This window comes from Gopherus flavomarginatus, chromosome 17 (assembly GCF_025201925.1).
Source record: "Gopherus flavomarginatus isolate rGopFla2 chromosome 17, rGopFla2.mat.asm, whole genome shotgun sequence".
Lineage (NCBI taxonomy): Eukaryota > Metazoa > Chordata > Testudines > Testudinidae > Gopherus > Gopherus flavomarginatus.
Genome location: NC_066633.1, coordinates 686,683 through 712,722, shown reverse-complemented (window position 1 = coordinate 712,722; position 26,040 = coordinate 686,683). Strand labels below are relative to the sequence as shown.

Below are 26,040 nucleotides of genomic sequence, written 5' to 3'. Positions count from 1 at the left end.
ATTATTTCTGATTATGTAGTATTACATTTATATTGCAATAGTGCAGGTAGGCCTCTAATGAACTGTGTGTTGTACAAATAACAGGAAGTCAAGGCTGGTCCCTACCTCCAAAGGGTTTACCTTCTCAGAAGACCTGCAACATTTGAAGGGCAGGGTTCAGGAGAGAAAAATACAAGAGTATATACGCCTTATAGCATTTGCTATTTTGTTTTTATAAATACGTAAAATAAGAATCAACTATCATCTCCTTAATCTGGCCATTGTTAATTTGCTAATTGCTGGTCTTTAAATCTTCAAGTTTAAGGCCAGAATGGACCACTAGATTATCTAGTTCAGTGGCTCAAGTCTCATCTGTCTTGTATACCCTCAAGTTTCACTTCCTTTAAAAACTACTTGCTTACAAAGTAAGACATAAAAATGCAAAAGTGTCACAGCACACTATTATGGAAAAATTGCTTATTTTCTCATTTTTACCATATAATTATAAAATAAATCAATTGGAATATAAATATTGTAGACTCATAGACTAAGGTCAGAAGAGACCATTATGATCATTTAGTCTGACCACCTGCACAATGCAGGCCACAGAATCTCAACCACCCACTCCTGTAACAAACCCCTAATCTATGTCTGAGTTATTGAAGTCCTCAAATCATGGTTTAAAGACCTCAAGGTGCAGAGAATCCTCCAACAAGTGACCCGTGCATCATACTGCAGAGGAAGGTGAAAAACCTCCAGGGCCTCTGTCAATCTGCCCTGGAGGAAAATTCCTTCCCAACCCCAAATATGGCAATCAGTTAAACCCTGAGCATGTGGGCAAGACTCACAAGCCAGCACTCAGGAAAGAATTCTCTGTAGGAACTCAGATCCCACCCCATCTAACATCCCATCACAGACCATTAACTATATTTACCTGCTAATAATCAAAGATCAATTAATTGCCAAAAAGTTAGGCTACCCCATCATACCATCCCCTCCATAAACTTATCAAGCTTTCAGTCTTGAAGCCAGATATGTCTTTTGCCTCCACTACTCCCCTTGGAAGGCTGTTCCAGAACTTCACTCCTCTAATGATTAGAAACCTTTGTCTAATTTCAAGTGTAAACTTCCTAGTGTCCAGTGTATATGTACTTCCATTTCAGTGTATAGTACATAGAGTAGTATAAACAAGTCATTGTCTATATGAAATTTTAGTTTGAACTGACTTCGCTAGTGATTTTATGTAGCCTCTTGTAAAATTAAGCAAATCTCTAGATGAGTTGATGTGTCTTCTGGAAGACCTCTACGTACCCCCAAGGGCACCCGTACCACTGGTTGAGAGCCACTGATTTAGACTTACTTGTACATTACAAACCACTGCCATCATCACACCCATGCACTAAAAGGAAGAATTTGAGTGAGGAATGGACAGTGGCTTTATGAATCAGTTCAGGCAGAGCGTTCCATGTGTAAAGGGGAATATGGTTAAAAAAATTGTTTTTGAGAGAAGTCTTTCTCCCCTTCCCCCTTTGAATTTTCAGACTCATTATTAGGTAATTTTACTCTACTTACTAAGCATGTGTCATCTTTGTTTTAAGTAAAGGAAGTTTAATAGTGTATGTACAATTAACAGTAAGGTAAAGCAAAAGACGGTTAATCTACTGCAGTTTATACAAAATTGATTGAGCCCTGCATGGACACAAAATTGGTATCTGCATGCAATCCTCAAAAATGATCCATGGATATTAGCGCTCTAAAAATTGATACAAAGCGTAAGAAGTTTCTTTAGAAACTATTTCATGCTGCTCCATATAAATTGATAGGGTCCAGTACTGCCAATAGAAATCTCCATTGCTGCTTTGCTTTGGTGGGCGTCCCCACATAAACTATGGAAGTTAATGTGAGTCCATGGCAAAACTTCCACTGATGGTATTAAGATCAAGATTTAATCCTGTATGAAAGGAGACAGATTCCCCAGGGCCTAAAAAGGGGATGCTGTTTTGGTATTTCTACAACAAGGAGCTTTAAAAACTGAATAGCTTTAACCTGGCTGCCACTTATTCCCTCATTTCCAATCATCTAGGATCTATTCGAATTACTACTAAGCTCTGAAGTTCATTTATCTAAATAAAAACCATGCTAAAGCTGAGGAACTGGAAAGCCCCTTTCCTATATGGATATTGATCAAATGGTATGAAGTTCTCAGCCACATCATGAAAATCACCATGAGAATCCTGTAAGTCCAGATGTTTCTGTAGCTGGCCTTTCCTGACCTCAGTTTGAATTGATTTAGCTGCTATGTTTTTAAATATGAATTTTCCTGTTCTTTGTGCCTGCTAAATCTAAGCAGTGTGAAGTAGCTATGGACTCCATGACAACAAGTTCAGCTATCAATGCACTGAGAATTATTTTGGTACCTATTACATGGTTTAGATCAGAAAATTATCTCTATAGTTCATAGCTTTTAAAACCGTGGAATTTCTGATACTGCATGGAACACAACCTTATTGCACCAGTTCTGAAAGGAAAAATAATCTTTTATTGCAGCTTTCAGAAAGATTATACAGAGACCACAATGTAAATAGCACTAAGCAATTCTGAGGGTAAGTACAGAGTTAGCTGTAATGAGATCTGATCTTTCTAACAGGTTGTCCCCAGAGAAATCAAAGTCAGCTAAGGTTTATGATTATAAAAGACTCTGATGCTGGAACCCTGGGTAGATCATTTAATAACACTGGACTCGATACACAGTGAATTTCAGTTATAAGTGTTTACTTCAATAAACGCTCTCACACACACAAACCCCTTAAGTAATATTAACGTTATAACACAAACTGAAAAATGCTAACAAACTAGACATCTTTTGTCAGGGTTGGATATCTTTGTAATAGGTATGTCCTACTGCAACCTCAACCAAGTAATTGAGTTAGATTCAGGGATCACTGGATGAAATTCTATGACCAGCATTATGCAGGTCAGCATAGATGCTCATTAAGGTCATTCTGACCTTAATATCTGTGGAAAAACAGAATATTAATATTCGACACCATCCTTAGCACATACCATTATGTCTATACATTACAGCCAGTGGTGGTTCAGCCTTTTATGGGCCTTGAATCACACTGAAGAAATACAAAATTAAATAAAATAAATATACCTTTGGTCTATTTTTATATACCATTCCTAGCTGTAAAATGGGCCATAAGCTACACAAGCTGTAAAACTGAAAACCAAGATAACCTCCATAGGAGAAAAGACAAAAACACCAGCAATGAGAGAACATAGCTCAGTGGTTTGAGCATTGGCCTGCTAAACATAAGGTTGTGAGTTCAATCCTTGAGGGGGCCACTTAGGGATCGGAGGCAAAAATCAATACTTTGTCCTGCTAGTGAAAAAGCAGGGGGCTGAACTCAATGACCTTTCAAGGTCCCTTCCAGTTCTAGAAGATAGGTATATCTCTAATTAAAAAAAAATCTCAAAAGGACAAACCCTTGTTTCTAATTTCACTATCCAGAAAGCCATAGGACTGGAAAAGAGATACGAACATACTTAACTCACCATATGCTTTTAGTCTGAGACTCAGGCTACAGAAAGAAGTTTTCAACTGCCTCCAAAATCTCAAGATTTATGGTTGGACCATACATATTTACAACCATAAAAATGAACTGCAATAATGAGGAGTTGGATCCTTCTTAGGCAGACTACAAAGCAGATGGACATTCTTAAAAGGTAGTTATATAGAATTAATTCCACAAGAGAAAAGATTTTTCCTCAACTTTTCTATCATTGCCAAAAAGATATAGAGGAGCTGGCAATCAAGTGGGGGCTGGAGGGAGAGCAAAGCAAAAGTCTGCCTTAAATACAATTTTTTACTGAAGAATTTTAATAAAGTCCATTCAAGACACAGCCATGAGTTAACTCAGGCAACCTATGGTACAACCTACGGCACAAGTGCCAAAGGCGGCACACGAGCTGATTTTCAGCGGCACTCACACTGCCCACATCCTTGCCACCGGTCTGGGGGGCTCTGCATTTTAATTTAATTTTAAATGAAGCTTCTTAAACATTTTAAAAACCTTATTTACTTTACATACAACAATAGTTTAGTTATATATTATAGATGTAACCCTTCTGCCCCTCTGAGTTGGCAGCAACAAGGGCCGGGTTCAGTATCCAGGGGTTCCGTTTCAATAACCCAATGCCAAACCAGCTCGAGCCCCCACCCAGTGACCTGGGAAAATCTTACACACACCCCTAGGCATCTCAAAGAGGCAATGCTTCCCCTCTCGCAAGCACAGAGTCTCGGTGTAGCAGAAAAGGTTTAATACATGAGATAAACAACAAACACTAAATTGGGAAAACACCTCAACTAGAGTTCATAGACCAAACCGTAAGCAAAGATCCACCCCAGGAAATTGGGCTGTGTCCTCTTTCCTGGGCTCTTGAGTCCAGCAACCCCCCCAAATCACCCACAGTCCCAAAAGTCCCACAATCCAAAAGTCTCTGTCCTGGGTCAGTGCAGCCCCAAAGTTCGAGAGTAGCCCCAAAGTTCGAGAGTCTATCTGCAAAGGTCCCTCCCCCCAGCCTGGGTAGAAAGGGGCACCTTACGTGGTCTGGGGCCAACTGCCCTGCCTCTCCATGGGTTCTGCTCCCACCTTCTCCACGAACTGCTCTGCTTTACCAGCCGCTCCACTCTGCTCCTCCAGCCATCCTCACAAACTGCTCCGCTCCACCAGCTGTCCCGTGAGCTGCTCCAGTTGTCCCTGCAAACTGCTCGGCTCCGCTCGCTCTGTGGGCCGCTCCACCCGTCCCACAGCTACTCAGCTCTGCCAGCCGCTCTGTTCCACCAGCTGTCCTGCAATCCACTCCAGCCGTCCCCACAAACTGCTCCACTACACCAGCTGCTCTGTTCCACAGTATAGCTTCATGCTCCCCACTATTTAGCACAGTACGCAGTGCTCTCAGCTCAGTAATTTCAGCTCTTTAGTGATTTCAGTTCATAGTAGGGGAGCCCCAGTGCTAGTGCACCATTAGCCAAAAGTGAGTTCAGCTCAGTAATCTGTACCTGGATTCTTAAGGGAATAAAAAATCAACTCTGACATTCCACAGTGGAGAGAGGAGGGGGTGGAACTGGTGCTTCTGGCTCCACAAGGAGACTGCACCACCAGCCACAGATACCTGTCCCCAGCCTCTCTCAATTCACTGGGTTTTGGAACCCATGTCCCTTGTCTAGCAAGTACCACCCAACTGAGGTTGAGTCATTTGTCACAAAGCAGTCCCACAGATCGGCAGCCTGGGATGGGATAGGCGTGCCTATGCAAATACACTCAGGCGTGCCTATGCAAATACACTCTCTGAAATTCTTTCCACCAGATGTCAGGGTAGAGCTTATCCTGACTCTGCTTACACCGACTTATAGAAAGACACCTTCTAAAAACATTAAAATGTATTGCTGGCACGCAAAACCTTAAATTAGAGTGAATAAATAAAGACTCGGCACACCACTTCTGAAAGGTTGCTGACCCAAGTTAACTCATTATGCTAGATGCCAGAGACAGCAACACACACTCACACCCTGTCAGTAAGTCATTGCAGTTTAAAGACAGATGCATAATTTTTTCAATCCAATCAACCAATGACAGAATGAGACAAGACAATGTTGTGGCATTTGCTACAACTTGTTAAAATATCCGTTAGAAATTAAAAAATGGCTCTTTTCTCTCTTTTTTAAAGTGAGATCCTGTGACTTGCTGAGTATAGGTTATCCTATGCTTGCACAGACTTGTCTGAGAGCAGCAAATGTAAAGTAATAAGACTCAGTGAGCTGCAGAAGTACACTTTGCCAGAGATCAGTTCGTTCATATAATTATGGATCATTAACACTGAGTCTACATAAAGCCTCATGCACTGCAGCTCAACGATGTTTTGGAGAGAAATGTTGATGCTACTAGAGAACTGTGGTGGTGGGCAAAAGGAAAGACTAGTCATGTGCTAATCACTAACGAGGCATCATATATTTATGGAGTGTCCATTTCATTCTTTGGCTTTCTGGGACGCTTGTCTCAGCTTCTTAAGTTTCACACAACACTGTGTTGAGTCCCTGTTGTGGCCTCCATCCATCATAGCCTTGGAGATTTTTTCAAATGTTGTGGCATTTTGTCTATTGGAATGGAGTTCTGATAGAACAGATTCATCTCCCCATATAGATATCAGATTCAGTATCTCCCGTATGGGCCATGCTGGAGTTCTTTTTTGATTCTGGAACTGCATGGTTACCTGTGCTGACCAGCGCTCCATGCTGGCAAAACAGGAAATGAAATTCAAAAGTTCCCGGGGCTCTTCCTGTACATCTGGCCAGTGCATCCGAGTTCAGATTGCTGTCCAGAGCGGTCACAATGGTTCACTGTGGAATAGCTCCCGGAGGCCAATACCGTTGAATTGCAGCCACACTAACCCCAATCTGAAATGGCATTACCGATTTCAGTGCTACTCCCCTCGTCAGGGAAGAGTACAGATATTGGTATTAAGAGCCCTTATATTGAAAGAAAGGGCTTTGTTGTGTGGACAGCGTTAATTCAGTTTAACACTGCTAAATTCGAAATAAACTTGTAGTGTAGACCAGGCCTACTTAAGGGAACTTTTGTACACGCACTTCAGTCTTCTGCTCTGGCTGCAAGGCGTCCCATGAAGTACGAACACTGCTGAAGTCCTCCTTCCTGCAGCACGTGCAACACCCAGTGGACATACGCAGGAACCGCCGCCACGTTCTGAAATTAACAGCGGTGCACGGAAGAGTTCGATTTCTTTAGGTGCGCTGAGTCCGGCCCAGCCCACGGGCTGCGTTAAGCATCTCCTGAGGGACGGGACCCTCGGCAGGGACCAGGGACCAGAGCCCTGCGCTCGAGGCGTGCAGCGCGGCTACAAGGCCAGTGATTTTATCCGGACATCCCCGTGCAGCTGCCGGCTGCGTGAGGGCGGGCGGGCCGGCCCCGCCCTTCGGACAGCCGAGCCACCAGGCCCTCACCCACTTCGGTCTGCGGGTGACCCGGAAGGGCTGCTCGGGAATCACTTCCGGTGCAATTAGCTGTGGGAGCGGGCGGGAAGCGGCCGTGAGAGGGAGCGGGCCGGGCTGGGCACCCGCCATGTGAGAGACCCCGACACTCCCAGGTGAGGAGCCGCTCGCAGCGGGCGCGGGGCCCGAGGGCCTTGGGGCAGGCCGCGTTCCCTCTGCCTCCGGAGCAGTAGCCCCCGCGGCGGGAGCCCAGGCCTCCCCAGGCGGGCCGGGGTCCCTGTGCAGCTCCTCCCCGGTGCGGAGGGAGGATGGGCGCTGCGTGTTCTCCTCCAGCCCCTCACAGGGCATTGCTCCCTCGCCTGCGGCCCGCCGCCCAGGGCTGCTTCGGACGGGGCGGATGGGCAGCATTGCAGGCTCTGGCGTCCCGGTCCCGGTCCCGGTCCTTGGGTGGGCTCGCTGGCTGCTTTGCCCAGTTCCTCTTCACCTGCCTCGGCACTAGTCCTGCTTGCGGGGAGGGGATTCTGCTTTTCCAGAAATGCAGTACGGAAACTCCCGGGCAGAGGCAGTTCAGTGAGCACTCCCGTAGTAACTGCCCAAGGAGTTGTGCTCCGGTAGAACCTGACCTCCCAGCTTCCCGTGGAGAGTTCTCGTGTCCTGAATACACAGCGTTCCCCTTGAATGAGCCTGCTCAGAATATTCCACCATATAATTTAAATTTATGATTTAGTTTCATTTTGGCCTGAAAATTGGGAAGTGGTGAGTTATAAATACTGAAGATTTCTGTAAAGCTAATATTTTTATATAGTGCCCTCCGACTACAATGAGAATTTTTTATACTGCCTGGTATAGAACTTCTTATGCTTAAGGGTAGACAGACACACAGACTAAACATTTCTTCTGAAGAGTTTAAAACTATAGTTAATTTTTAGTTTAGGTAGACCTTTGTTTTTCCCTTTGGGGAAAAAATGTCTAAAGTAGTTTTAAAAACCTTCTGTTATGCATACATTAGGTTATTGCAGGAACATAGAGAAAAATAAGCTTGCTGAGTTTGCATTTATGTTTAAAGCCCCCTTTCTCCCTCCTCCCTCTGAAATTGGAGAGCAATCTGTAATAAAGTCAAAACTACTGAATTTTAAAGGTGAGGAAAGGAGGCCAGAACTACTTAGTTAGAAATAGCTACAGTACAACACATTGCAGAGTAGAGAGACATTGTGGCTGACATGGTTGTGGGTGAAAGTGTCAGGAGTTGGGCAGCTGCCTGAGATCAGAAAGAGTCCACACTTTGCCATCCCTTTTTCCCCTTAGTGACAGCAGAAGAATGGCCAACCTAAAGGTCTTATGGAGACTGTTGAATAATAACTTAAAAAAATCCAATTAGAAGAAAATGATGTAACAAGGGAGAGATGGAAAGTACTGACATGGAAAGTACAGGTGGATGTCATGTTCTTTTAATGTACTGTAGAGATAATTTTGTTATAAATTCCTAAATAGATGGCTAACTTCATTAATTTTCATTGCTTTAAAATGCTATTAGAGCAAGAAAATGACTGATGTTGTGTAGTTATATAAAATGTAAAAAGTTATTAGAAATTAGAAAACGAGCCAAACATGTCACTAACATTAATTACATATTCTTCATCTATAGTAATAGCAAATATTAAACATAATTTATTTTACAGTTTAGCTGTGACAAAGTAAAGGGTATGTATTTTTCAAAACAGATGGTGCTAACAGAATTGTCCATGTTGCCAGTGGCTTGTTGAAACATCTGGTTTCTCAGATTTGGAACAAAGGTTGCTATAATTGTGATTTAGGAACCATTGAATACTTGACTATAAATGATGAAAATGGAAATGTTGGTGTCTGCATAAGTGCTCAGATATGTGCACAAAATGAAGACTACACAGATGATTACTTGTTAAATATCTTGCTGATTTCAAATCTTGTGGTTCCGATGCATATGTTGTACTTGTCTGGCACCTAACCTTTGTGTCCAGTTCTTAGTTACAGTACTACCAGCCTTTCACTGATATTATTGCTGTTGTTGGAATTAGGTGTGTACATATATATGGATTTACATGTAAACTGACTTTTTGAGCAAAAATTGGACTATCTGAAACTTGAATTAGTCATGAAAAGTTTGTCTCCTAGTCTTCGAATCGTTACCGGTTTATTTTCACTACAATCATTTTTATATGAGCCAGCAATGCACATAGCGGCAATAAGGGGGAAAGCAGTCCTCATGTTTGTTTCAGAAGTATTTTCTGTGTTGTAATATTGCTCAAAGAAGAAGTCTTAAATTTGTGTGTATTTCTGGTGTCCCAATTGCTATGTCTAGATGCCACACTGTTCTTGGTGCATTGCAAGATATAGTATGTTTGTAATCTAATAATTTACTACTTTAATAACTAAAAGCGCTCGTCTTTAAAATTACACTATTAAAGGTTGACAGGGCAAACGTTTTTAACGAACTGCTCAAATTACTAGCACTGATGGGAATTTTTTTCAGCAAAACTCAATTTTTCAAAAACTTTGCTGGAAAATGCTGATTTGTGAAACTAGAACTTTTCATGGAAGTTACTGGTTTTGCTAAAACTTTCATTGGGATGGTTTCTTAAGTCCAGCATAGAATTTCTGGTGTAAGAGGGAACTGCCCTATAATTAGGGTGACCAAATAGCACGTGTAAAAAATCGAGATAGAGGGTGGGGTGTAATAGGTACCTTTTTAAAAAAAAAAAACCACACCAAAATCGGGACTGTCTCTATAAAATTGGGACATCTGGTCACCTACCTAAAATAGCCAGTAACACAGTGATTAGGGCACTCATCTAGGATGTGGGAGAACCAGGTTCATGTCCCTGCTGTGCTTGATGATTTGGAACAGAAACTTGAACCTAATCACTGGATTATAGTCACACTCTGGACCTAATAAATAGTTAATTTATGCAAATTAGAACAGCTCCAATGTGAGAGAGCGAGAGAGAGTCCAAAAATGGCTATAACTCTGTGGGGAGGACACATGCCTGGGATGTGAGACACCTAGGTTCAAATCCGTATACTGAAAGGTTGTAACAGTGAAGAGAACATTGACCCAGGGACATGCATCTGTGTGTCAAGCGTCTCGCTGGCTATTAGGGGGCGAGTCTCATGTTTTATCATGAAAATTTTTAAAAGGTCTTGGTTTCATCCCAATATGGAATGGAAACCATATAAAAGCTAAATCTGTTTTGCAAAATGGAATTCTTGATTTTTGGCTAGCATTAATATGTAATTTTTATAGCTCCTCTGATAGAAGGCTTACCACTAAAGTGTTGGATCTGTTCTGAATGTGTGTGGTGAGGACACGTTCACATTGTGTGTCCCTCTCTACTATTTCCCTTTTTAGTTCCTATTGGGCAGAAGATTAAAATTAACAAGAATTTTTCTCCCTGAAATTTGTAATCTTCAATACCCTGCCTGTGCACAAAAATGGAGGGACTGGATACTGCAGCATTTCCTATGCCTGGTATTCTGTCAACTCCTTTTTCTCTGGAGTTGGGATTTGGAGTTTTTTTGGGGAATAGAGGAGGGGCATGATTTAAATTGTTGTCCAGTTATTTTTAATAGCCTTACAATTACAAGACATGCTAAGGGTCCATCTGTCCTAAACAAAAGTATGTTAATTTAGTGATTCCAGGAGAGAATTTTCAAAACCACAACACGCACAAATATTATTTCAAGTTGCCCTCTAAGTTACATGTACATCAAAAACTATGAAAGTGTAACTTTTGACCCCGGCCAAGTGGACTTTTAGTTCTTTGTCTCGGTGCCTTGTGTTGTGGGAAGTTTAAGGAGTCTGTATATGTTGTGTGACCTGTACACCTTTCTTAACAATTGAAAGAAAATATTTGGCATCTTTTGATTTCTGTATTTGGTTTTGGGACGTGGGATTTTTTCCCCAATTATGTCAAGAAAGGATGCTTAATCAAATTTGTTATGAAATACACCGCAAACTTCTATATTCCTCCAGTCTTGAGAGACTTGGTTTCCTTCTTAATGTTGGCAGTGCAGTATTGTCATATTATTACAGATGTAGTCCTTTTGAATGACATTAATCCAAGACCATTTCTGCCTGTTTGTGTGGCTGATGAGATAGCAGTTAAAAGTACTGTATCTCTTTAAAAAGTTCTGGGAATAGCCTGGAGTCATGACCAGTGTTCCGCCTGTCGGTATCTGGCATTCATGCATCCAAGGAGTGTGAGGAGTTTTTATGTGCAGGGTGGCTCTTGGTTTGCCAGTATCTAACACAGTACAATATAAAGTGCTTTGATGTTACCTTAGATATGAAAGATACAGAGAAAAACTACTTTCTGTGCTATCGAGAAAAAATAAACAAAATGAAGCTTTAGTGCAACAGTAAAAAGTGCAGAATGTTACTGAGCTAAATTGCAACATCTTTCAGTAGCATTGTGGTATTGTTCTGGACCCAGGGGCTAACTCCAGATCCCATTGACTTTCTTAGTGATTCACAATAAATTATTACTTGTACTGAGATCAGAATTCTATATTTGTGTACTCTGGTTTTTGTACCTGTACTTTGCAACTTGCCAAGGCCCAAATAGGAGAGATTCAAAATGAAGGATACAAATAAATTCATGCAGAAATTGTTGTGGGATTTATTCCTTTAGGGTACATTAACTATTTATTTAATTTTGGTTTAATGATTCTTTCTTTCTGATGTAAATAATTAAAAAAAAATAAGCGATGGGACACCGAGTTTGTGCAGAATGAAAGTAACTCTGGGACAAAAATGAATGATTTTTTTGCCTTGAAATGAGGAACAGTTACAAGGTGTGTCTGTACCAATAATATCCCATATCAGGCACTCTCTGAAGTAAAATGAATCAATTATTTTCTCTGCTAATGATGCCAAAGTCTAAAAAACAAACAAACAAAAAAACTACCCTATATTTACGAGCCCATAATTGTCCCACAAGTGGTCCCCCTCTAAATTGTCCCCCTTTAGATTATCAGTTTAAAAATTGACTCTTGCACAGCTTTAACTTCCAGGATACAGATTTTATAATACAATGAACAACTGAAACACTTTCTGTGGCTCCCATTGGCTGGGAATGGCGAACTGCGGACACTGGGAGCTGCAAGTGGCCATATCTGTGGATGCTCAGGTAAACAAGCATCTCGTGTCCTGCCAGGCGCTTACCCTGAACAAGTGATGAACCAAGTTTGGGAACTCCTTGTATATGGTGATTTAAACTAGGGTATTGAGGCATTATTTGTTGGCCTCAGTACAATTTTTTAAAAATGTCTCTGCCTTCTTATTGCCGTGTCTCCTGAAATCTTCTTTGGAAGTTCTAGTTGACAAAGTTTGACCACATTGGTAAATATGAAGCATAATAGGAAACTTTTGAGTAGAGAGATGATCTGCTGCCAGGTTACCTGTTTTTGATCTTGGTCATTCAGACACTATGATTTCAGCAGGTGTTTGATTACCTCAGCACTCTTTTGCCTTCATGCACAGCAATTCTTAAATGTTAGTCCTCATTTGTGCAATGTACAGTAAAACTACTCATATTATGCCAGACTGCTAGAAAAATATAATCAATACACTAAGATTAATATTTTGTAGCAGTTTATCTGTTCCGGTAAGCTTAAAAAGTTGTTCTGAAGAAGTGTTCTTCTAGTCATTCATCCTTTTCTTCTGTGATTTACAAGGAAGGAATAGTATTGGTCTGGGGTGTAGCTGCCGTATATGAACTTCATAGAAGTATGTATGGGGGTGTGTGTTTGTGGTTATATATAGATACAGCTATCCCTTATAGAATTTAAGTGCATGGGTCCAAAAAGGCCAAGAATTTATTCTGAATATTTATTTATTAATTGTGTGAATTGTCTGGAAAAGTCCCTTTATTTAGTGAAATAGATTTTGAAATCTATATAATCAGTATGTTCTTCTTATTTCATTTGAATTAAATAGAAAAAAACTACAGTTTTTTGTGCTTTTTGAAAGACTAAAGACAAAAGATTTCCAGGAAAATGGCAGCTTAAACCTAGGAATGGCTGAAAAGTGAGCAATACTATATATTTGTAGTCTACTTAATATAAAGTGAAGTACAAGTGCTTTTGGTTAAATACTACAATTGAAGTTATTTTTGGCCTGCAAAAGCTGTTTTCTCCAGGAAGATCACAGTCCTTAATAAAATGCTATTTGTTTATTAGTTGCAGAAGAGCCACTGGGCTAGACAGGATACTGGGCTAGAGGAACCATTGGTCTGACTAGTATGGCTATTTTATGTTCTTACAAAACTGAGGGCCAGATTCATTAACATAGCAAAGACCCTTTGTGTCACACTGTTAGCAGATTCTCTCCATAAAGCCAGTGTATAAGGGCCTGGGAGGAACACCCCAGTGCAAGGTGGGGAATCCTTCACTGGAATAGAGCTGGCATAGAGGCTTCTACACAATTCTGCTCTCCAGGACTGACATAAGAGATGTGGCTGAAGAAAAGGGGGCCTAGTAGGGGGCCCTATACTGCACCAATTTCTGGCTTCAATTTCAACTGCTTTGCCCTTTTAGTAGCTTGCATAAAAGTAGGCAGTTCTAATCTGGTAACTGCCCATAGCAGCTGCAAGAGTGTAGGAACGCAAAGGTGAGCTTTAAGCTAATTTTCTAGTCCAGCTGTAGTTGAGGATCTGACTCTGAAACTTTCAGCACTGATCATAGTGCCCAAAGTGTCATCTTTCTAAATGAAAAACACTGAAAAGTCCTCATACGTGATCATAGTGGTGTATAAGATGTCAGATTGCATAAAAAAGTTCTTTCAGATTCTAACAAATTAGTGGAGTAAGCACTCAAATCTTTTAAAGTTAAGATGAGGTCTTCATGAATATCCATTACAGCATACTGTTTTCTTTCAGCTTTCTCCTGCACTTTGATCAGAATCAGAGTGCTGTAGCCAATCTCAGTGTTACGGGAGCATTTTTTTCCTTCAAAACAAAGTATGAGGTTACAGTTGATGACAGTTCAGTCTAAATTTTGATTGGGACTGAGAGAGAAATACTTAGAAAAGTTATTTTTACACATGTTGTTTTAATGTTTTTGTCTATGGTTATATTAATGATGATCTTTAAAAATCATATATGGCAGGGTTTTTGGCTTCCATACATTTAAATATGTGATTATAGCTTATATGATTCACAAACAGTTTTAACAGACAGATATGTATCAGCAAGTGAATGAAACTAAACAGGTGCAGACTTAAAAGCAGAAATTAAATATGAGCTTGGCAAGTGTGTGGCTCCATATAGTAGTTACACAATGCTTTCCTGCTGTTTCCATCATAGGTATGAAAATTAAATACCAAGTTTATTACATCACCTTCTATTGATTTCACTATTGAAAAATGAGATTTTTTTTTATAGACCTTGCTGTTTGTATGTTACTTTAAGAAACTACTCATATCTGAAGTAATGTTAACCTTGTCCTAAGAAGTAGGGTCATGATAGATAACCAATGGAACATATGCTTCTGGTGCACTCGAGATACTATGTTGGTAGATGGCATTATAGAACCATAAGGTTAGGCAGTGTGACGCATTAGCTAAGAGGGCAAATGTGATCCTTGGACGTATAAAAATGGGAATAGCAAGTAGGAGTAAGGAAGTGGTATCACCTCTGTTTATAGCATAAGTGAGATATTACTGGAATACTGTTCTGGTGTCCATGCTTCGAAAACGATGTTAAATTTTGAAAGGTGTCAGAAAAGCTATTGAAGAATTATTCAAAGTTTGGAAAACATGCCTTATAGTGAAAGACTTAAGAAGCTTGATCAGCCTGCAAGTACCTACATGGAGGAAAATGTTTGATGGTAGATAGCTCTTTAACAAAAAGACATATCAAAATCCAATGGTTGGAAGCTCAAGATAGACAAATTTAGACTAAAAATAGAGTGCACTTCTTTTCAGTGAGGGTAATTAACCATTGGAACAACTTACCTTGGTATATGGTGGATTCTCCATCACTTGAGGCCTTTAAATCAAGGCTAAATATTTTAAAAGACATGCTGCGGCTCAACAAGGAATTATGGTATTGATGTATAAATTACTAGTGAAGTGGTTCAGTTTGTGTTATGCAGGCAGTGGTCCCTTATGGCCTCAAAATCTGAATATTTTGTTTTAGTTCCTAGAACTACATGGGAGTGGAAGTATGGCCAGGACTACACTCAAGTCTTTTGCCAGTATAACAATGTCAGATAGTGGTGTATAGTGTCAAAAGCTCTAGTGTAGATGGCAATCTACTGGCAAAAGAGTGGTTTTGCCGGTATAGCTTATATTTTTCAGGGCCCTGGTATAAGGTGAGTCTGCACTAGGAGAATTTGCCATCACAGGAATAACAGCAAACTTTTTCTAGTGAAGACCTGACATACTCCTTGCACTGTATTTTATATATAATTAATGCACGACTATACCTAAAATAGCTTTCTAAATAATTTAAAATGGATATTTCAGACTTCTCTCCTACATTTTGATAGCACACTTGTTGTAGTAGGCATTTGTACAGAATGCCTTTCTGTTTAGTTTTTGTACCTTGAAACTTACTTTTTTCTATGGAGCCTCTTCGAACAACACTTCCAGACACATGTTGAAAAGTTGAGAATGTTTTGGGGGAGTTTTTTGACTTTCTAGATAGTGTTGCTCCTTTGCACTGTTGTTGCTACTCAAGATCTACAAGAGAACAATTAATATCCCAATAAAATCTGAAATTTCTAGACAAAATATGAAAAAGAGATGCTAAAAAAGGGAAGCAAGAAAAATATAATTTCAAATGCATATGTATAACCTGCAGATAGTAATAGGGGACAGGCTGAAAACTACAAAAGGAAGGAAGTTCAAAGATTGTTGAAAGTCGATCCTTAACACTTTTTTTTTTTTTTTTTTTGCACATTGAGTATTGTGGCACACATGGTATGTGAGTTTAGCGGTGGCTGGAGACCTCTGATGCCCAGAATAAGAATTGCATATTAAGAATGAAATGTCACCTTCATTTGGAATTTCCTTGCTTTTGCGATTCTAATTCCAGACCTTAATATTTTCAGTATAAATTTTGTAAGTAATTTTTGAGGAGTTGAAATATTGGGAAAGTGGAGATGGGGGAAGAAAAGTGTCAAGTATATGCTGCTAGTGTCCTTTGTACCAGATATATTGTCTATGGACCCATTAAGAAATAGCTAGTGCAGTAACCTATATGTATAGTAGACCCCTGGATTCTCTTGATAGTGAAAAGTGCAAGGTCATGCATTTAGAGATTAATAACAAGAATTTTTGTTATAAACTGGGGACGCATCACTTGGAAGTAACAGAGGAGGAGAAGGACCTTGGAATATTGGTTGATCACAGGATGACTATGAGCCACCAATGTGATATGGCCATGAAAAAAGCTAATATGGTCTTGGGATGCATCAGGCGAGGTATTTCCAGTAGAGACAAGGAGGTGTTTCTACCATTATACAAGGCACTGGTAAGACCTCATCTGGAATATTGTGTGCAGTTCTGGTCTCCCTTGTTTAAGAAGGATGAATTCAAACTGGAACAGGTACAGAGAAGGGCTACTAGGATGATCCAAGGAATGGAAAACCTGCCTTATGAAAGGACACTCAAAGAGCTTGGCTTGTTTAGCCTAACCAAAAGAAGGCGGAGGAGAGAGATGATTGCTCTCTATAAATATATCAGAGGGATAGATGCCAGGGAGGGAGAAGAATTATTTGAGCTTGGTACCAATGTGGACACAAGAACAAATGGATATAAACTGGCCATCAGGAAGTTTAGACTTGAAATTAGATGAAGGTTTCTAACCATCAGAGGAGTGAAGTTCTGGAACAGGCTTCCAGGGGGAGTAGTGGGGGCAAAAGACATATCTGGCTTCAAGACTGAGCTTGATAAGTTTATGGAGGGGATGGTATGATGGGATAGCCTAATTTTGGCAATTAACTGATCTTTGGCTATTAGCGGTAAATATGCCCGGTGGCCTGTGATGGGATGTTAGATGGGGTGGGATCTGAGTTACTACAGAGAATTCTTTCCTGGGTGTCTGGCTGTTGAGTCTTGCCCACATGCTCAGGGTTTAGCTGATCGCCATATTTGGGGTCAGGAAGGAATTTTCCTCCAGGGCAGATTGGCAAAGGCCCTGAGGGGGTTTCACCTTTCTCTGCAGTGTGGGGCAGAGGTCACTTGTTGGAGGATTCTCTCCACCTTGAAGTCTTTAAACCACAAGTTGAGGACGTCAGTAGCTCAGACATAGGGGTTTGTTACAGGAGTGAGTGGGTGAGATTCTGTGGCCTGCATTGCGCGGAAGGTCAGACTAGAAGATCATAATGGTCCCTTCTGACCTTAAAGTCTTTGAGTCTATAAAACAGTATACCATCCTTCTAAGTGATTTTTTTTCTTTCTTTTTTTTTTTTTTTTTTAAGGATTCATTTTCTATCACCACTGGAAATAATGCTACAAGACTTACCTCACGAGCACACTGCAATAACATAACCTTCTATTCTATTAAATGTGTTTAGACACATTCTCACTGTGAATCTCTTTGGCTGTATGTTAGTCAGTACATATTAACAATGCATATCTAATATTAACAATGCATATCTACGTATTGGAGATGGATACTAAAAATTCCTCTGTATAGTAAGTTCTGATCACAAGAAGTAAACAATTTGTAAGCTTGTGGTTTTCATTAACAAACTCTAGAAGACTGTGTTGCACTTCATGAAATAAGTGTTTCAGAAAAATTACTTTTAGACAACTGAATCATGGGTGGGCATAGTGGCGAGCAGCAGCACACGGTGCTGCAACAATACCTGGTGGGAGTCTGAATGGTCTCCAGTTCCATGGTCCAGCACGCACTTGAGAGGTTATGACTCCTGCTGGAAACTCAATATTTATCAGGTTCCTTAATCTTGTTTTGCCATTCCTGCCAGATACTGATGTTATAACAGAGATGCTGTTTGGGTAAGGCAGAGTGGTCATTGTAAGCCCCCCCCGCCCCAACCCATGCTCCTTACCCCGAGTGAGCAGCCCAGGCTCCAGGCCCAGACACTGTCTGCACTCCCTGAAATTCTCCATGGGAAGAGCCCCGTGGGCAACCTGGAGTCTCCATTCCCTAACCTACCTGGCATAGCCCCAGGGACTTGCCTGTCTGACTGCAGCTCTGTTCTAACGTCATCTATTGCCAAGCTCCCTTGCCACTGCTTGGCACCAGTGCTCTGGGATGGCAGTTGTGATTGATTGGCGAAGGGGGCTGGAAGTGTTGGTTGCTAGAGAAGCGATGAAACAGGAGATTTGACTTGGCTCTTCTGTCTCATGTGAGGAGCAGAAAACGCACAGTTCAGTGGATGTAGGTGAGACTTCATTGTCGGGTGTCTGATGGTATATAGGTGGGACTTGCTATCGTGGAATACCGTGGTTGTGAGGAGCCAAATCTCCTCCATAAGCAAATGAACACCCTCTCTTTCCCCTCTCCCCCTCCCCTGGCTTACAGAGCATGACTGGTACCAGCTCATCCTCTGCCGAATTGCCCTGTCTCCACCCCTAGCCCAGTCTGTGGATTGGGGGGTTGCCAACTTGTGCTTCATAATCTGTTTTTCCTAGGATGAATAGAATGAGTTATCTCCCCCTGAAGCTGTGATTGGGACTGACTGAGTATGGATTTTGACATTTATCTTTCAAAAATTTGGAGAGCTTCCAGGGCCCCCATTAGACGTTGCCCTTTCCACCCCAATTGAAATGTGAAATTGCGTCCCTGTGTTATAAAGCTACTTTTATATTGGATGTGGACACTCATGAAAAACCATTGTTGTGTCCTGTTATATGAGAGCCACTGAATTGTAGAATCACAGAATATGAGGGTTGGAAGGGAGCTCAGGAGGTCATCTAGTCCAATCCCTTGCTCAGAGCAGGACCAATCCCCAGACAGATTTTTACCCTGTTCCCTAAATGGCCCCCCTCAAGGATTGAACTCACAACACTAGGTTTAGCAGGCCAGTGCTCAAACCAGTGAGCCAATCGACAAAGATGTAAGTAGGAGACAAACCGCTTGTAAAAAATATTCCTGGCCTTAGATGTACCTTAGACCTTTTATTTTAACTTGAATTAATTTGTCATTACACACAGGATACACTTTAACCATTTGTTTGCACTTATATTTGAAATGTACAATGTATATAAATCCTGAGTTATATATCTTTTTGTTTTCTTTCACAGATTACGTTCTACATCAATAGAAATGGACAGCAGCAGTTTCATTCAGTTTGATGTGCCCGACTACAGCAACACTGTTCTGAGCCAATTAAATGAGCTTCGTCTGCAAGGGAAGCTATGTGACATAATTGTGCATATTCAGGGTCAGCCATTTAGAGCCCATAAAGCTGTTCTAGCTGCCAGTTCTCCATATTTCCGTGATCATTCAGCATTAAGCACCATGAGTGGCTTATCAATATCAGTTATTAAAAACCCTAATGTCTTTGAACAGTTACTTTCATTTTGTTACACTGGAAGGATGTCCTTGCAGCTGAAGGATGTTGTTAGTTTTCTAACTGCAGCTAGCTTTCTACAGATGCAGTGTGTCATTGACAAGTGCACACAGATATTGGAGAGTATCCATTCAAAGATCAGTGTTGGTGATGTTGACTCTGTCACTGTTGGTGCTGAAGAAACTCAAGAAAGCCACAATGGAGTAAAAGATAGCAGCTACTTTGCCAATCCTGTCGAAATATCTCCTCCTTATTGCTCTCAGGTGCCACAACCAACTGCGGGTAGTGATCTAAGGATGGAAACTACTACAGGGAAAATTTTACGCAGTCGTCTGCATGAAGAAGGGCACTCGGATCGAGGAAGCAGTGGAAGTGTCTCTGAATATGAAATTCAGATTGAAGGTGATCCTGAGCAAGGGGACCTGATAGTAAGGGAGAGCCAGATTGCAGAGGTGAAGGTTAAAATGGAAAAATCTGACCGGCCAAGTTGTTCTGATAGCTCCTCACTTGGCGATGATGGATACCATACTGAAATGGTTGATGGAGAGCAAGTGGTTGCAGTAAATGTTGGCTCCTATGGATCTGTATTACAACATGTTTATTCATTTTCCCATGCCTCATCCCAGGCTACTAGTATGTCTGAAACCTTTGGAAGCCTGAGCAATTCAAGTCCTTCAAGGTCCATGCTGAGTTGTTTCAGAGGAGGTCGTGCACGCCAAAAACGGGTATCCTCTGGTCACTTACATAGTGATGTTCAGGGCTTAATGCAAGGGGCTGATGGTGAGACCATAGTGAGTAACCCAGGATATGAAAGCAGTCCACGGGAAAGAAATGCGAGAGGTCATTGGTATCCATACAATGAGAGGTTAATTTGTATTTACTGTGGAAAGTCTTTCAACCAGAAAGGGAGCCTTGATCGACACATGCGATTACACATGGGAATTACCCCTTTTGTGTGCAAGTTTTGTGGGAAGAAATACACACGCAAGGACCAACTTGAGTATCATATTCGTGGCCACACGGATGATAAACCCTTCCGCTGTGAGATCTGTGGGAAATGTTTTCCTTTCCAAGGGACGCTAAATCAGCATTTAAGAAAAAATCACCCTGGGGTAGCAGAAGTAAGAAACAGGATAGAATCTCCAGAAAGAACAGAAGCATTTCTTGAACAGAAAATAGATAATGACGCTTCAGCCTCTGAAGCTATGGATTCTAGTATGGAAATTCACACAATGTCTAACACACCTGATTAAAATACTATGTTCTAAGTTCCACCCTAACAAAGCACATTAATCAATGCATTTTTAAATTTGTTGCTTCGTTAATAGTCTTCAGTACAGGTATATCAGCCTTTTAATTTTCCTGACCTTTTGGAAATCTGGTCAAAACAGTTTCTGAAGGAAGCTATATGATTGTCCATTGTTTCAAAGGAAGCTGGGTATTTTTCACTCTTGAAGATGTTTAAAGTATAAAGGATATAGTATTCTGGGTGTCCAGAGGTGGAAGTAGGCTAAAATTGTTCTTTACTGGCTGATCTGGCAAGACACAAATTCCGTCAGGGAAGGATATTAAAATAAGACAAGCAGCCCTGCTGGATACACTAAGAGGGTATATTTTCTGTCATTGTGCTTCCTAACTTCCATTCCTAATAATGGGGGTTATGCAGCACTATGGGGAAAGACTGTTTTCTCATGAGTCCCCTCCAGGTGTCAAAGAAACGTCTTTAGTTTTTGAAATAGCTATTTTTTGGTAGCTTGCAATTTTATATATGTATATATATAACAAACTTATCTAAATAACAAACACTTTCACTTTTCCTATTCTGGTTGGAGTGAATGTAAGAGTATGTCAAAGTTAATATAATGTACAAGGCTTTCTACTCTTAAGTCTCATCTCTACCTAGGATTTAGGACTTTTCTGGGATATTTTTTCTTTTTTTAAGAAGAAAGTTACTTGGTATTCATTTTATTAAAATATTACTTTGTGTCCAAAAGTGAGCAAAGTGAATAACCTTGTTTAAGTATCCTTGCTTTATAGCAGAGAGGTAAACCAAATGCCATAAATCTATTAATTAACTATTATTATTAAACTATTGAATTGTTTGGGTTTTTGTTAGTTGTCTGGAGTACAGGCTGGACAACCTGTGGTGCTGACCTTTTTTATAGAGCTTGTATTGTTATACTAGCAAACCCAAGAGTAGCATTGTGATTTTAAATGTGTTTTTACTCACTTCAGAATCTACCTTCATTTCGTACTGTAGAAACATACAAGGTAACTAAATCTAACTTAATTGTTCTAAATGGTTAGCTAATACTAGTCGGAAAGGGATGTTGTAGTTTAAGCTACAGTACTTCCAAGCAGTATTTTATCTTTTCCCAGAGAGCTGTTTCAGGTGCATAGTAACTTCCTACTTACAGTTCCAAGTGACCTCTCAGCACTTGGAATTTGTTCTTTTTTCTTTTTTGTAAAAATACTATATGGAAATTGCAAGCAATATGTCTGTTGTTATATATGTGAGTATTACAGAGTCACTATGGCTTCCCCATTATTTCAATGGTTAATGTTTTCTTCATAAAGAGACCACCAATAACAAAAACTTCAAAAATACTCTAAATTGTTTTGTATTACCAAATGTGTTTTTGTTATTTGGTTCTTATGTGGTGCTATCTTTACCTTTATCAACTTAGGTCAGTATAGTATAGTAAATGTGAAACCTAATGGTAACAGTGAAACAAAAGCAAAAGCTGTTCAATGAGATGATAGGTTTGAAAGAGACTTCAAAAGCATGACTGGCAAACATTACTGTATAAAATTCTACTTGATCGGCAGAATTAAGGAAGTACAGTTCTGTTAATCATGTTTTAAAAAATACAAAAGAATGAAGCTTTATGTACATTTGGGCCTATATTTTTTATTGAGATTAATTTCGCAATGATTGCTAATGTTCTTATGATTATGCTATTAACCTTTTAAAATGCTCATTTTTAGATTGCAGGAAAGCAAAAAAGGTAAGTTTGCTGGCTTGTAATGCTTTTTGGGCTCCTATAACTCAAATAACTTTGTGTGGGATTTTAAAATATTTTTCAGGCCCTTAGTCCACAAGTCCAAGGTGTATTTGTGCAGTAACTTTTAAAATACACTATCTCTTAATATTGTGTCATTACGCAATAAGGATTAATGTTACTAAATACAGACATACACTATAAACCCCAGCTGCACTGTAGGAGCAGTTTTAGTTAAATTGGGTACATAATCTGCCTTTTCCTCCTAAAACTGCCTAAATAAGGGATTTGTTCCTCCCTGAAGCAACAGAAGAACTCCTGTTTCCATTAATGGAAACAGTTGTGTGCATCAAGGAGAGGCTAGATCGCTACGTTTACCATTTAAACATGTGTTGGTGTTTCAGTTAAATTTTTTTTTTCTTACATAAATGTTTTTTTAAGTAAATGCAAACAATTGTGTTTTGATAAAATTGAGTTTGAGACACATAGAAAAACCAAGAAATGTAGAGTTACGCTTGACCCTTTATCTTAAACTTGTATTGTGGTGCCTTTGGGTTGGCTTATTTCCATAGTAGTGTGAGTTGAGGGGAGTAGGGAAAGGGCTGTTAACTTTGTATTTCTTGACCTTTGTCAGTGTGTCACAGTCTAATCATTATTTAAATATAGTTCTTTGTATCTATACATTTATTAAACTGGTTTGATTTTACCAAAGAGTGACTTATCCAAAATTGTCTCTGACAAAAATATACATCACTTTGATTGTACAGGTTCAGGTTCAAAACATTGTAATGGGACTGTTAAGGGGCAGGAAATCACTTTTTCTACAATATCATGATTCAACAGTTTGCAAGTTCCACTTGCTCCTATTCATTTTGGAATAACATTTACCCTTTCCACTGCTAGCAGTGTTAAGAATAATCAAGCCATAACACAGTACTGAAAGGTCCAGCAGTGCTTCAAAGGATGCATACATGTAGGCAAGCATAGAGCATCTTTGAATATTACATTTAAACTTATAAAGTGTGTGAATCTAGTAGAAAATGAACTTCAGATCTGGCAGCAGCAATTAAATTGTGCCTTGTCACATGATGGTTTGCCAGGATTAACATTACCGTGAAACATAAAACATTATCCACTTGAAGTTCATTTCACAAATTCACCAAGACAAAGTATCTTGTGTAGTTATTTTAAGCAGACTTTGAAAGTACTGTACAGTACCTATTTCTGTACGGTTTTAAGTGAGTGCAGAACTTACACATTTCATTTACAATAAATGCACAAGTCAAAAAAATAAATGATGTGAAGAAATATTTGGCAGTAAAATACATCATGAAACCATATAAGGCTGGTTCATAATTGAGTCTCTTCTTGATCTACCTTTTGAATTACATAGACAAATGTGAAAACAGTGACAGTGTCCTTTCCTCTAGATGTTTAACCTATTATTATAAACTGTGAAAACAAAGAATTTTATACTTTTGCTAATGATTGTGGTTTGTTTCAAACAGTTATTTTAGTTTTCCTAATCAGTTATCTTCCATATAATTTCTATTAAAGTTGTAAATACATTTAGAAAATAGGTTTGTAAATACCTTAGTGTCTCAGTTCATTGGTAGTCAGCAGAGCCTCATGAATGCTTCTGCATTTTATTGTGACATTTAATAGCATAAAGGATACTGTCTGTTCACTGTTCAGCAGAATATACTGTAGGCCTAAATTTATAGTTTTTTTTTTAATATTATAATCTTCCCAAGCATGAGGAATTGTTTTATGCTGAAGCCTTCAGTTTATTTCTAGCCAAGACAGTAAGGCCTGTTATAACTTTCCTTTAGGTTGAAGTATGGGAAGAATAGCAGGAATACAAACAGGGGCTGGGAAAAGATTGAGCTTGAATGAGCTTTACCATTTTTAAAGCATCTTATTTGAATCTTTTATTTTAGTTTACTGTGATTATTTTTATTGTCATTTTCTGAAAGGGTTTCACATGAAACCACTGAACGGGACTCAAATATGCAACACCTAATCTATTTTCCAAGGGCAATTTACCCTTGAATGGTGCTTTTAGACTGGTCAGGGTTATTTATTAAATTTTATATTTGAAAGTATTTGGGAATTGTGTAAATTCTTTATATGAATCTGTTTAGTTCATGAATTGTAATTTTCAAATACTCAGTGACTGAATCAGAAGTTCAGTAAAGTCATTCAGAATGTTCAAAGTGTATAACCATTGTGCATTTCTTACATATCTTTTAACAAGTGCCAGAATAATTATATTTAATATAATTATAAGCCCAATGTATTATTCACCCATCCCTATAATGAATATTCACTTAATTATGCAAGTTTATATACAAATGTTAAACAGAGAGAGCCTGAGACAATTTTGTTCCTGTTTTTATTCAGAGAGTGTGAAGCATCGATAACTGAGTAGGCTTGCTTATAGTTATATAGGCAGCTACTGCTACAGCAGATAAAATAAATTGCTATCTCCCCAATTTAGGTATACTATGAATTCAACCTTTGGACTTGTATTGCAAGACTTTGGTTGGATATCTGATTAGAAGTAGAACTCACTACTTCCTTGCACAGTGTTAATAGTGTTTATTTCCCTTAACAGAAAATGGTATTTTTAAGTAACTTCTATTATTTGTAGAGTTGTTTTATGATAAATATTTGAACAGTTTGAATGACTTAACTCAGTGTCATTATCTTGCAATATAAACTGGTAACCTCACAACTCCACACTTCATCACCATATGAAGTAAATGAAGCTAGCTAAGCTGATGCTGTAACAACTGAAAACTTGCCATTAAGGATTATTTTATAGCATGGATTTTAAAATATTTATTCAAATGATATTTTACACTTGTATTCATTTTGTTTTAGATTTGTGACATGAATATTTCAGTGCTGTTTTATTTTGTTCTGATGAATTTTTGTTTCTTGCTTGTACATTGCTTTTTTTATGGTAAAATAATAAGTCAGTGGGAATTGCTGTTTGTAAATTAAAATGCTTCTAGAGCAAACCAGTGTTGTCAGTGTATAAATTCAATTATTTAGTTTAAATATTAATGGACTCACGTCATCTATATGTCACACTTTATAAAACCTCTATATAAAAGGTTACAATTTAACAAAGGTGTTCCTTTTTTTAAATGCCAGAGGCAAATCTATTCCACGGAGTTCTTCTACCATTAGTGAGCCAGGTAGTCAGTCCTCAGCAGCCTACTGACTTGGTACCATGCTGCAGAAAACATGACTTATCATAGATCCCAGAAATGTCATCGATCGTCTTACCATAGAATCATAGAAATGTAAAACTTGGTCCAAAAGAAACGTCTTAATATTGGTTATTACTGTCTACAGTTAATTTACTTTGCATACAGATCTGAGGTTAGCTATCATTCTGTGTCCTCATGGAACAGTAGAGGCCACCACACACCTCATTATGTATACAATTCAATTCATTTCCTAACAAAAGAAAAAGGTGAGATTAGAAATATGGGTATACAGCAATTGTAGACA

The 26,040-nt window shown here is 39.3% G+C and overlaps 1 protein-coding gene across 1 annotated transcript; it reads left to right on the top strand.

Moving 5' to 3' along the window:
• Positions 1-7,036: 7,036 nt before the first annotated feature.
• ZBTB34 (zinc finger and BTB domain containing 34) lies at positions 7,037-25,541 on the top strand. Its single transcript, XM_050926725.1, has 2 exons — positions 7,037-7,146; positions 19,245-25,541. The coding sequence occupies exon 2, from the start codon at positions 19,267-19,269 to the stop codon at positions 20,764-20,766; it is 1,500 nt and encodes a 499-aa protein (XP_050782682.1). The 5' UTR covers positions 7,037-7,146; positions 19,245-19,266; the 3' UTR covers positions 20,767-25,541.
• Positions 25,542-26,040: the final 499 nt, after the last annotated feature.

Bases quoted from the DNA above. Each gene is read 5' to 3' on its own strand.
- ZBTB34 (XM_050926725.1), top strand. From the start codon at position 19,267: ATGGACAGCAGCAGTTTCATTCAGTTTGATGTGCCCGACTACAGCAAC.